Genomic DNA, 13,057 nt, shown 5'->3' on the forward strand with positions numbered 1-13,057 from the left:
TGTGAATATTGAAAAGTAGTAATGTTAGACTTTTCGTCTAATTTTACCTTTGTGAATCGGGCCCTATTTTAATGAGGACTTCATGCACTATCTCTGTGGAGACTTAAACATCGCTATTATAACACACTATCTTTGTGGGTACTTGACCAACACTGTAATAACACACTATCTTTGTGGGGACTTGACCAACACTGTAATAACACACTATCTCTGTGGGGACTTAAACATCGCTATAATAACACACTATCTCTGTGGGGACTTAAACATCGCTATAATAACACACTATCTCTGTGGCGACTTAAACATCGCTATAATAACACACTATCTATGTGGGGGCTTAAACATCGCTATAATAACATACCATCTCTGTGGGGACTTAAACATCGCTATAATAACACACTATCTCTGTGGGGACTTAAACATCGCTATAATAACATACCATCTCTGTGGGGGCTTAAACAGCGTCACTTTGTAAACCCCTGCGCTACATTATACCTACGCCAGTTATAATGTATGCGGGGGGGGGGGGGCGTTCTGACGCAAGAAAGGGTCCTAAAAGGGATGCAGTGAAATCTATAAGATTTCACTGCGCCACTTCTAGGACACAAATGCGTCAATTTCTTACGCCTGCCTCACAGCAGGCGTAAGACTGATGCAGGCCCTTTCACATGGGGCTTGCCCCATGTGAAAGGACACATTGCTGGAGTTGCGTCACTTTTGTGACGCACTCCAGCAATGCGTCACTTTTGCGCCATACAGATAGGTCAGAAATACTGACGTATCTGTAACCCCTTGCGCCATGATGCGTCATACTGTAAATATGATGCATCATTGATGTCGCAAGGAGGGCGCAGTGAAAAGTGACGCATCGCTGTTTTCACGCAACAATGCGTCACTTTTCATAAATAAGGCCCAATGATCTTAATCCACTATCTCTGTGGGGACTTGAACATTAAGGGCCTCATTAGGATGGAGGATTTTCCGCATCCTCCGGGCTGGCGGTAGCCACCGCCGGCCCGGAGGATGCGGGAAATCCTCTGCGGACCCACCAAAGACCCACCGCCACATTAGGATGGCTGGTGGGTCCTGGTTTCGGTCCGCAGCTTTTCCACCGTGGTTGGCTTACAACCACGGCGGAAAAGCACTAATATGGTGACGGTGTCTCTCAGACACCGTCAGCCAGATTAGGATAGGCTCTGAAACATGCTTTTCCGCAGCGGCTTTTCCGCCGTGGAAAAGCATGTGTAACTTCACTGCGGGGGCCCGTTGCGGGCCCCCTAGGTGAAGGGGGGGTGGGGGGTGCACATGGGGGGTACCTTAGGTACCCCCCTGCATTTGTATGCAGAAAGCGGCAGGCACCGCGCGGTGCCTGCCACTTTGTACATACAAATGCAATGCGTGCATTTTTAACATTGGTGCGGGTGCAGCTTGAAGCCGCACCCGCCGCAATGTTAAAAATAGAGGATGTGACCGCCAGGGTGGCGGTCACATCCTAATTGCACAGAAGGGAACTCCGCAGTCCATGCGGAGGTTCCCTCCTACTCTATGTTGGCGGACGGATTCAGGTCCGTCCGCCATCATAATGTGCCCCTTATTTTGGCAAAAATGTAAGCAGCTAATCAAGCTCTGGGTTACACTTGACCAAATTCCTTGGTTCCATATGTTTATTTCTTTATGTGTTAGTTCCCTTATCTTCTAAGCTTTAAGCACTAATAAATAGGTTAAATACAGCTTTAAGTCTCTTTCTTTAAGCATGATATGACAATTACTGGCATATTAACATAATCTGCCTTAAATGTATACCCCTAGTATATATGCAGCAATTCATATATGAATAGATTATAATGTTGTTTGTGTATATTGTTGCTAAAATAAACATTTAGCCATGTGCCTTTGATTGTATTTAATCACAAAGAGTGTTACGGACTAGGTCCCCACAAGGATGGTAGCACATGTTCAAATCCCCACAAGGAAGGAGCTGTGCGCGTGATTAAATAACAATATATTCGCAAATTTGAAGCAGGATCCTGTATCATGAATTTTTTTCTTAACATTTTTCTGTTATTAGTGTGTTGTATAAACATTGGGAAAGGTTAGTCCCCACAATGCAGGTATTCACACATAGTCCCCACAAGGATGGTAACACGTGTAGGTGTGTGTGTGTGTGCGTCCGTTTGTCTGTGTATGCACATCTGAGAAAGGGACTTCTTTGCTCTTTTTAAAAATAACGTATTTCCTCGTACTCTTCAGTTTGTCGAACAGAAGCAGAAATGTAGGTTATCTTCAGTGCTCCGTTTGTTCTCATAGATAATCCCCATCCAAGGCAGCAAGAAGGTGAATGGTGAGGCTCAAAAAAGCTTTCGAGAGATTCTTCCTGAAATCATAATTTCCAAGTAAGTTAGACCCACTCATCTACCGCTTCAATTTATTGACTTTCGTACCTGAGATAAAACATGAACAGATATAAGTATACTATTGAGTTTCTCTTGATGATGGACGCTCCAAGAGATGTTGCAATAAGAGTATTTTTACATGCTGCTCTCTTGTGCTCTCAGCCTACAGCAACTTCTTTCAGTTTGTATTTGAACTTGATCCTGCTATTTAAACTTCTCTCCCATTGCACTTTGTGGATTGCCTTTCTGCATATGCTCAGGCCAATCACTTACCACGTCTGCCCAATTGTTCCATTTTTTTGAGGACTGTTATGTGTATTTGTAAAGTGCTCTGTCCCCTTCTAGGGTTTCCTGTGATGCCTCTGGTAAATACTTTTGACCAGCCACAAAGGACAATCCAAACGCTTCCCATGATCAAAGGTGTCATTAAACTTGCACCAGACATCTTCAAAGACCCTGTCAGGACAGGAATTATCAATCCTCGGTCCATTGAGGTTGGAGGAACATGGCGGCAGCAGGCTAGCTGCCGCGGTACTCCATCCCGAGCCCCAGCAGAGTGTTAAATACAGCAGTCACAGGAGAAGATGAATCTCGGAAAACTATGCGGATCAACCTGAAACGCTTCGATAAGCACAAGCTTTTTACCTGTGGGGCTCTTCTATGCGTATTTTGAGCGATCTTTCCTTCACGCCTCCTCCCTCGTGTGCTGTGCATTGTTTGGGCGGCGGCGCTCCCGGGTCTATGTGTCTCGTCTCAGGGGGCGTGGTGCTAGCTGATCCGGCGGCTCTTCGTATCGGTGCTGCTGCGGTCTCACAGAGGGAAACGCCGATAGGCTTGTGGCCGTGGAATCAGGCCACCCTGGAGCTCCGCCGAGAAAGGCGACTGCAGAGTCTCTGGAGAGACTCTCGTGCCAGCGCTGGTGGTTCTGCTATCTCCAACAACACTACAGCATCGACGGTGGCGGTGGCGTCAGCAGAAACAGAAGCAGCAACAGCGGCACAAGAGGAGATATCTGGTGGTGTTGTCCCAGCGCTATAGGTGGAGGTGAAGGGGAAAGAGGAAGGGGGTTCAGATAGCTGGGTTTCAATCTGCAGTTGTAGCTCCTTTGATCCCCTTTACTGCGGTACTATCTACGTGCAAAGAATAACAGAGTAAAGGTACCAGCAGAGCAAAGTACATCCGAAAGAAGAAGGGAGGGGGAAGGGGTCCATTAGCGGTCCAGCTCTCTCAAACACTTTCTGAGCAGGAGCTAGGGGTTTCACCCAAAGGCACCACAACATTACCAGGCGGCCGTACATTGGACAAGACTTCCTCATATCTCTCAACAGAGGTTAAGTCAAAACGTTCACAAAAGGGTATCAAGGCTGTTAAACCTGTGCCCACTTCTAGTTCCAGGATCACGCCTTCACTACGCTCATTCTTTAAAGTTGTTCCGCAGGTATTGGATCTGGGTCAAGATCACCCCCCCTGTGTGGGTGACTTTTCCGATATTTCGGTCACTCCCGGTCCATTTAGTATCCCTACACATCTAAGCCTACCAGAAGACTTTTTTGCCTCACCTCCACCAGGTTTTATGTCAATTCCTGACCACATTTATCACCAGCAGTAGCCGTCTTAGACATCATACCACTCTCTGTACCGGTTATTCTTTCAGCTCCAAACTTGGAGGGGGCCTTGCTGGTCCCCCCGGTCGAGGTGCTGAGCGTAACCTCTAGCCGCAATGAGCAAAACAACCGAGTAGTGTTACCAACATCCTTGACTGGGCAAAGCGTCTCTAAGTCAGAGGTTACACTGGGCCCCCTAATTAACGTGGCTAAGGAGGGTGGTGGCGCAGCCTCTGGTAGTAACCAGGGTCCTTCCAACTTACCAGTTGCTGTTCTTACCACTGTTCTTACTACAGATTCATGCTCCAAAAGTGGTATAGAACAAGACCAAGTAGGTCAAGGGGGAAACTCTCGAGACGCAGTTAAATCTTGATAGCTTACAACAAGCAATCTCGGATACCCCGCCCATGACAGAAGACACGACAGTAGTTAGTGGTAACACTCTCCCCATATCTGACTCCATTACTAGTATTTCAATGGCTTCCCTGCAGCTTATGTTTTCCTCCTTATCGGCTGACATTAAAAGGGGGTTCGAGAGTCTGCATCGAATCAGAGAGAGATCAGAAGTTACTGTGAGTCACTTGATAGTAAAATCGATGGTCTCACTGCAAGAACGGAGGCTTTGGAAGAGACTGTTGGTGGGCTATCCCTGCATCTAGATAATGCTAAAGAGGACATTTCGAAACTCAAGAAGGAGGACTTGGCAATAGCGGAAAGAAGGGAAACATTGGAAAACAATGCAAGGCATTGTAACACCAGAATCTTGAAGGTACCAGAGGGCAGTGAGGGATCGGATGTTAAAGGCTTTATCATTCCGCTTTTAAAGCAGACCCTCAACCTTGATCTAACTGAAGAGGAGTTAGCTAAAGACATCCAAAGGATACATAGAGACCCTTTTAGGTGCAACCCCCAATGGACTAACCCCCAGGTTCATAATTGTTCCGCTTTGCGAGTCCTTAATAGCGATTATTAAGGAATCGCTATTAAGGATTTGCAAAACGCGATTCATGTAGGAATCGCAATTTTATTTGCGATTCCTACAGCCTTCTTATTTGCGATTAGCAAATTGCTAATCGCAAATAAGGAATGACTCCCCATTCATTCCTATGGGCCTATTTTTCAAGGGTGCCAGGGTGTCCAAAGGACACCTTGTAGCACCCCTGAAATGTAAATGTAGACTGATGTTGCGCACACACATGTCCAAAGGACATGCATGTGTGTAACATACAACTTAGAAAAATGCACTAAAGTGCATTTTTCTAAGGTTTTGCTATTTACCACGAAGTCAGACTTCGCGGTAAATAGCGGCCAAAAATAGCGAATTCGCAATTTAAAAATGGTTAATGAATTGCATTTAAGGAATCTCAAATAGAGATTCCTTAAATGCAATTCCTCGCAATTTAGCGATTTCGCTATTAGCGATTTTTGCATTTGGGATGATGAATCCCAAATGCAAAAATCTGGCCCTTTGCGAGCCCATTTTTCAATGATGAATCTGGCTGTAAGCCAAGGAAGATCTTAGTGAACTTCCATACTTATGCTTTTAAAGAGCAGATCCTTAACCTAGCTTTTAGGCAAAAATCCTTAACAGGTAAAGGGCTTACTTTCCAGATATGATCTGACCTATCTAGGACTACCCTGGAAAAGCAGTGGGAGCTGGGGAGGAGGATGGAGGCATTTCGGAGTCTGGGCGCAACGGTTCAAATGGGCTTTTTCCGCTGCATTGAAGATCATGTTTAACAACAGGATGTTTAATGTTCGCTCGGTTCAGGCGGCAGATGAGCTGTTGTTGTCTTTAGGGGGAAAAAAGGGGGCCTCTGGTTAGAAAAGAGTAGTAATTTGAATTTAACAACATAAGGTCCTGCATCGCTGGTTAGCTCTCTGCTCTGTTTCCCCTTCCCCTTCCTTAGCCTTTTTGCTCTAGTTCTAGGGCTCTCTTAGTTCTTCAGCTCCTTAGCCATCTAGTTCTTTAATTCTGTGGTGAGCATGATTAGGTCAGGTTAATACGAAGGTCTAAAGAAAAAGGGGCAATTGATGAAATAAAAAAAACAATAAGGATCTCCATAAGTTAGGGTTATCCAACTAAAGGTAACTAAAGGTAAAACGATTGAAAAAAAAGGATATAAATCAGAAGGGAAAAAAAATATTAAAAAAAATATAAAAAAATAAATAAATAAAACAGTTCTATCACTCACTCTGCAGGGGCTTGGGTAGGGTAAGGGGTACAATCAGCCGGACCAGATCCGGTTAGACAGTACAAGGGTTCCTCACGGAAGGGGGGGGGCAGAGGGGGGAGAGGTTGGGGCACTGGGGTGGAAGGGGATGGGTAAAAAAACACAACATTTTCCTCATGTACGGTTCGGTTTCTGGTCAATTTTTTGATAAAACATGGGTAGTTAACTCAACTTTGGCAGGCGTTTGTGATGATTCTCTTTTCTTAGCTAGATCCAGCGTATTTACGGGCAAGGCACTACTTTTCACTTATGACCAATCTTAGGATCCTCTCCTGGAATGTAAATGGCCTGCGCACCAAGCCAAGATCAAACAAGATCATACAATACTTGCGAGATTCGGATGCGCAGGTCATTATACTCCAGGAGACACATTTAATTGAGGATGAGATGCTCGAATTGGTCAAGAAAAACAGGTGGATAGACGTTTCAGTATCTAAGGGGTGTGACTATTCTTTTAAAAAAAAACATAAATACAAGAGTTATTTCACAGAAGGTGGACTCTGGAGGCAGATGGGTTATTACTACTGTAGATATAGGTAGAGCTCGTTTGACTTTAGAACGCTATTATGGGCCCAATGGGGATGATCCAACAGGTCTCGAAATATTATTTTCTGACCTTTTGCACTTCCCAGGGCCTATCATCATAGCAGGGGTGTTGGACCTAAAGTTGTCAGGTCACCTAGGGTAGCCTGGCCTAGGGTAAGACAATCACTAATAGAGGCACATGTGTAAAGGTTGCATACCACCCAGCAAGCAATTCCACTCAAAAATGACGCTACACCAATCTTTGTGTAAAAATATGAGCTGTTTTATAAAAATATTCTTGTTGACTTCTCTCTCTCTCTCAGTAGTTTACAATTAGATACACTGTGCAATTCTTATCAGTTCTTCCCACATATCCGATAACATTAGGAGAACCCGCTTCAGCAGTGTTTAATCCTTCAACATTGAATTATTCTTAGGAAATACTTTCTTAACAGACACCAGATACCTTATCCGTGGGGTCACAAGGTTAACATAGCCAGGACTTACAGCATCACTGCAATTCCCTCCTTCCCCCAATGGTATCTCTGACAGCGGTTTCAGGTAAGTGAATTCTCTAGATAGAGGTAAACAGATTGTTAGGACAACTTTCCCAGTTGGTTTACTTGTTCAAAGAAAGGATCTCTCTTACAGGCTCTATTTGCGAAAGATCCCGCAGTGAACAGTCAAAAGGCACATGTGCTCTAAATCCTCTCCCAACCCCTTCTCCTTCACTTATGCGACTCTGTTCTCTTTTTGTCACACATCAGCTGTAAATAGTAGTTTCCCCCCTCCCCCGAGGGCCGGTCCGCTCAAGTGAGTAATTGGAGGTAAGAGTCAGTCAGGGTTTGTTTGTGCACTGTTCCTTGGGCCGTTCGGCAGAGACGATGTGTTCAAGGCAGATTACTCGACACACCTCCCGCCCAACGAGCTTCCCGCTTACTTGCTCTATTGCTGGATGGCCACTCTGACTTCGTTTCGATACCGGACCTGACACCGTCCGTCCCGCTGGTGATCTCTGTCGTCCCACAGCCTCACTCGTCTCGCTACCTGACAGCCGCCACAGCCTCCTTTGATCGTCGAGCCGTCAGCCGTCAGCCGGATCTTCCGGAGTGTTTACTTCACGGCTGATGGACTCCGCCCCCAGCCGGCCTCCGTCTGCTTCTCCCCGCCTCCGCCGTCCGATAACCTGCCGATGAGGAACTTCCACTGCCGCACCGCCTTCTGTCAGCCCCGCCGGGAACCTCTTCGCAGGCAACTCTGGCACTTCGCAGGAGACGTCGGATTTCAGGTGACGCTCTTCTCACAAATGCTCCGATTCAACCTCACAGTAAGTCCGGAACCCCGATTGGGTCCGCTTCTCCGTTTCCTTTCCTAGAACCACAAAACTGGTTCACAGCGCTGCAGGGCGTCTGTGGGACTTTTCTCACAACAAGTTTCTCTCGAGTCAGTGCCACAGTGCACAGGAACCACTTGGGGGTAATTTCTCAGGAGTCACAGGTCATTAACTCCTCACGAGCCCAAGTGTGTGGTTCAAGGTTTGATACAGCTCCCAGGTAGGGCTTGGTCAGTAGATGGAGGGTCACATCAGATAAGGACCGCTGCTGGCCCACAGGTCAATCAGGTTCCCTACAGTGTCTACCTCCTCACGCTAGCGCCTCACTCCTCCCGCTCTCTGGTCACTCAATTACAAAATGGCTACCTTGCCCCTGTCCTATTTATAGGCTGGCCACACAGGGTCCAGCAGGATCCAGAAGATTCTAGAAGGCCTCAATGCTATCTTATGGGATTTCCCTCAGAGGTTGGCAGTTGGGGCAGTTGTAACCCACCATTTTGTTGACCTGAATGACTTCCTGTCATGAAGGGCACCTAGGCCTGAGGTGAAAAATCATGAGGGGCAAAAGAACAACTATCCCCCAGGCCAACACCATAAAAATCTAGTGGACCCAAAAAGATAGTAAGGAAATGAGGGGCAAAAAGGGGACAAAATAAATAAATAATTGGAGGAGCTACGCAAAAGGCCAGACAGGTCTAACACGCGTCCCCCCAGCTGAAAGTGGGGAGAGCTACCCAACCCCTTGGGAGCCCTCATCACTAAGGCGGAAATACCTAGAGAGACCGTCTGCATTGGCGTGGTCCACTCCAGGCCGATGTTCCACCCGGAAGTCCATTCCCTGTAGGGAGATGGACCACCTCAACAGCTTGGGATTTTCCCCCTTCATTTGCATCAGCCAACAAAGGGGTCGGTGGTCAGTCTGAACCAGGAAGTGCGAGCCAAAGAGGTATGGCCGCAGCTTCTTCAGAGCCCACACCACCGCAAAAGCTTCCCTCTCAATTGCACTCTACTTCTGTTCCCGGGGAAGTAGTCTCCTGGATAAGAAGACTACAGGCTGATCCAGGCCCTCTTCATTGAGTTGCGATAACACTGCCCCAATGCCATGTTCTGATGCATCTGTCTGGACAATGAACTCCTTGGAGAAGTCTGGGGCCTTCAGGACCGGTGCCGCACACATCGCCTGCTTCAACTTTTCAAAGGCTTGCTGACAAGCCTCCGTCCAAACTACCCGTCGAGGTTGTTTCTTTGAGGTGAGCTCTGTGAGAGGCGCTACAATAGTGCCATACCCCTTCACAAAGCGACGGTAGTAGCCTGTGAGGCCCAGGAAAGCTCGGACCTCAGTCTGGGTCTTGGGGGGTTCCCAGGCCATGATTGCCTCAATCTTTGCCTGAAGGGGCGGCACTGTTACCCTACCCACCAAGTGTCCAAGGTACACAACCGACCCCTGCCCAATCTGACATTTGCTGGCCTTGATTGTCAATCCAGCTTGTTTCAGGGCCTGGAGAACTGCTTGCAAATGTTGCAAATGGTCCTCCCAACTGCTGCTGAAAACAGCAATGTCATCCAGATAAGCAGCGGAGAAACCCTCCATTCCGGAGAGGACCTGATTCACCAGCCGCTGAAAAGTGGCAGGGGCATTCTTGAGCCCAACAGAGACAGAGCTGAAGACCTTGAAATCATGTGTGCCAGGTACTTCCATGGTGGCAGCGTACCAGAGGTTCGGGGTTTGGACCAGTCACAGGGTGTAGAACCTGGACTGGGATTTCAGGTGCAGGGATTGCCTGACCTGGAGGGTGGGGTACCGGTAACTAAGGACCCTACAGGTGTGACTCCCAGGGGTACCTCTCCGGGTAGGAGGGTACGGAACTCTGAGAGGGGGTGCGGAGGGAGGAAGGACTCTCCTCTGGCACCGGTCCAGCCACAGGGTGCAGATCCCGGGTTGGGTGGCCAGGTTCAGGGGTTGCCTGACCTGGCGGGAGGGATCTCTGTAATCAGAGTCCTCCCGGTTGTAACTCTCAGGGGTACTACTCCAGTTGGGAGGGTGCAGAACTCTGAGAGGGGGTGCAGGCAGAGGGAGGACTCGCCCCTGTCACCAGTTCAACCTAAGAGTTTAGACTCTAGGTTGAGAAGAAGAGTGGTCCAAAGGTACCACAGGCCTGGGGCTACTGCCCCCCACTCTGAGAAAGCAAGGGCCAGAGACTTCTGGATTGTCTGGAGGTCAGTCCTGGCCGCATCCCACTTGGGAACACCAATGGGGTGGTTTGATTGGTGAAGAACTGGCGGATGCCATTGCGTCCACCTTTTTCCGCCCCAAGCAGGGAAGCCCATCAAGGTGATTATCGGTCTACCCTGGCTTTTGGCTGGGGGGAGACGTGTAGGACTTGGCCCTTTCCCCAGAATTTTTCGTTTTTTTATTCCTTTAATTTAGGGTGCCCCCTATTGTAACAAAAGGGTATAGGCCTTGTGTAGTGAAGATAGCCCTGTTTATGTCAAACTAATGTTAAGGTGCAGGTGCTTACTTCCCCTAACATGGCCGCCACTGACCCCTGCTACTGCAGCGCGGTCTTTGTGGGCGCATTCTAGTAGTCAGGAGCTGGCTGGAACCCTCAGACAATGTATCCATACTAGCCTGCCATCCTGTCCATAGCCATAATGGTGGAACCTTCTAGAACCTCCTGGAACCTTCTGGAACAGGTGAGGTGGCACCAACTGCCACTGCCAACTGTCAACTGGCACTAAATGAGGAAAGGGAGGGACACTTTCCTGTCAGACTGAGGGAGCGCAGACCTGGGGCGAACCTACACAGGAGCTTTAGGCGGTGGGGCCTAGACAGGGACCTATGACACTGGTAGAGACAGGGCCTAGGTGCTGCCTATCAAGTGCTGAGGTATCCTGAATTTGCCCCTCTGACCTGGCCCGGCGGAAGGGGAACCTCAGGTCTGCTTGAAGGGAACTGGCTGAGGAGACTTGATACCAGCCATCATCTCCAACCCCCCCCCCCCTTCAAGGAACCCAGAGACTGCAATTTACAAGGGCGCAAGAAATATAAAGCGCCAAGAAGAAACCAAATCACCACAGGACTTTTGAGAAATCAACCAGGTATTGGCGCTGTAACACTCCCTGCGCTCCCTGACGCCACCTGGGATCCCTTTTTCTGGATTGCCACTGTTGTGTGAACTGTCCTGTGGAACCTGCTGACCTGACTCCAACTAATAAAAACTGTCTGCTGGCTAAGCGCTCTTATTCCCTGGCGCTAGCACCCTGCACTACCTGTCCTGAGGAAAGTGCCCCACTGAAGTGAATGCTAAGCGCTATCTCTGCGTAGCGCTAGCCTCCTGAACTGCTAGCCTGACTGAATTGCCTGAGGCTCAAGCACTGTAATTGCCTGCAGAAGCGCTAGAACCCTGAAGCGCTATGACTTCCTGAAGTGCTGTCCTGCATCATTTGAACTGGCTAATTTACTTCAGCTTGCTGAACTGGACAGAGCGCTGTGTCCCAGGCGCTATCCCTCCGATCACCTGCTGAAGAGCTGTGCCTCCTTGAGAAGCGCTTATGTCCTGCAGACTGTTGGGACCTGAAGCACTATACTCTTAAAGCGCCACAAAGCTCCTGGGCGCTATTCCTGCCTGAAACGCTTTTGCCCTGATGAGCGCTGACTCTGCCTGAGACGGCTGTTGTGCCTTCAAGCGCTGTCGCCCCAGAGAAGCACTGCCATTCGTGACCTGCTGACTGAGCCCAGCGCCGTGAAACCCCTGGCGCTAGGCCCCTTTGAAGAGCGCTGTGATGCCCCTTCAAGCGCTCACCTGCTGGCCCTGAGAACCTGTGAGACTGGGAACACTGTCAATGAGCCCCGTGGGTCATAATTATTTATAGAAGGCCCCCCCTTTTTTGACATGGGCAATAGCCCTTAATGACAGGATAAGAAACCTCCAAATTGCTCATTTCGTGACTGGACTGAGGAGGAAGTAGTCCCTACCTGTGGAATTACTTCAGTCAGATTGCTTCTCGGCAGGGACTGAGTTTCGCAAGGAGAAATCCCCCTGCGGGTTCATTGATTTATCCATGCCTAATGAAATGTTTTGCACTCCTGCCCCAGTGTTCTAACTTCTACCTACCAACAGGGATACTCTTGAATACTGAAATGTTTTATCCCTGCGTCAAGAACTGCAGAGCAAGGAATTGGTTAATTGTGCCTGTCTAACGAAAGGTTTTGTTCCAACCTGAGAATTCCTGCTCATGTGCCATTGCTTTACTGGTTCTTAGGCACAGGGTTTAGATATAATTAATGGAAGGTTGATCCCTGCTTGAGGAGAATGTTATTCTGGGTAAATTAAATGTTTAGTCCTACATAAGGGGCTGTTATTTTTAAGCTGCAGGAGCTAGGAAAACCTTATTACAGGCCCTGCCGATTCGAGAAGCTTGCTGCGCAAAATTGCTAATGGGGCCTGGGTTCTAATGACCTGTTTATTCCTGATAAAGGAAATGGTTACTTCTGCTACTTGAATGTTTACCCTTTATTGAAATAAATTATTGCTATTGAAAATATGAATGGCTCTAAAAGAAATGTTGATGCATTGCCTACCAGTGTAAAATGAAATGCTGATTAGGAAGTAATGAAAGGCTATGCCTTTATTGTATGTGTTGCATTGGTGAATTGCTCCCTTTACTCTAACCCAATGGGATGTTTACCTAAGGGGATGCCTATTCTTGCTCAGGAAATGTTGTGCCTTTTTATGGGGTACTTACCTGATAGAATGTTTGTTTAACAACTAAAAACGGAAATGTTTATTCAAGTTACTGACCTGTTTATGAAAGCCCACGGATATCCCCTGGGGTAAATGGTGAATGTGGTCAAGGGAATGACCGCCTCTGCTGAATCAGCCAGTTTAATGCCATGTTGGCTCCTGAGTAAGGGAATTTTACTATCCCTGCCTGATTCCCAGTGGAATGTTTTATTCTGACCTAATG

General features: G+C 47.9%; 1 protein-coding gene across 1 annotated transcript in view; it reads left to right on the plus strand.

The window, feature by feature from the left end:
• LOC147725735 (uncharacterized) overlaps nucleotides 1-13,057 on the plus strand; it is a 567,397-nt gene that overhangs the window by 255,838 nt on the left and 298,502 nt on the right. Inside the window, exon 6 of the mRNA XM_086964485.1 lies at nucleotides 2,308-2,393. Coding sequence (XP_086820611.1) covers nucleotides 2,308-2,393 — 86 coding nt within the window. The remainder of the gene's footprint in view (nucleotides 1-2,307; nucleotides 2,394-13,057) is intronic.

This window comes from Lissotriton vulgaris, chromosome 3_2 (assembly GCF_964263255.1).
Source record: "Lissotriton vulgaris chromosome 3_2, aLisVul1.2, whole genome shotgun sequence".
NCBI classification, from domain to species: Eukaryota; Metazoa; Chordata; class Amphibia; order Caudata; family Salamandridae; genus Lissotriton; species Lissotriton vulgaris.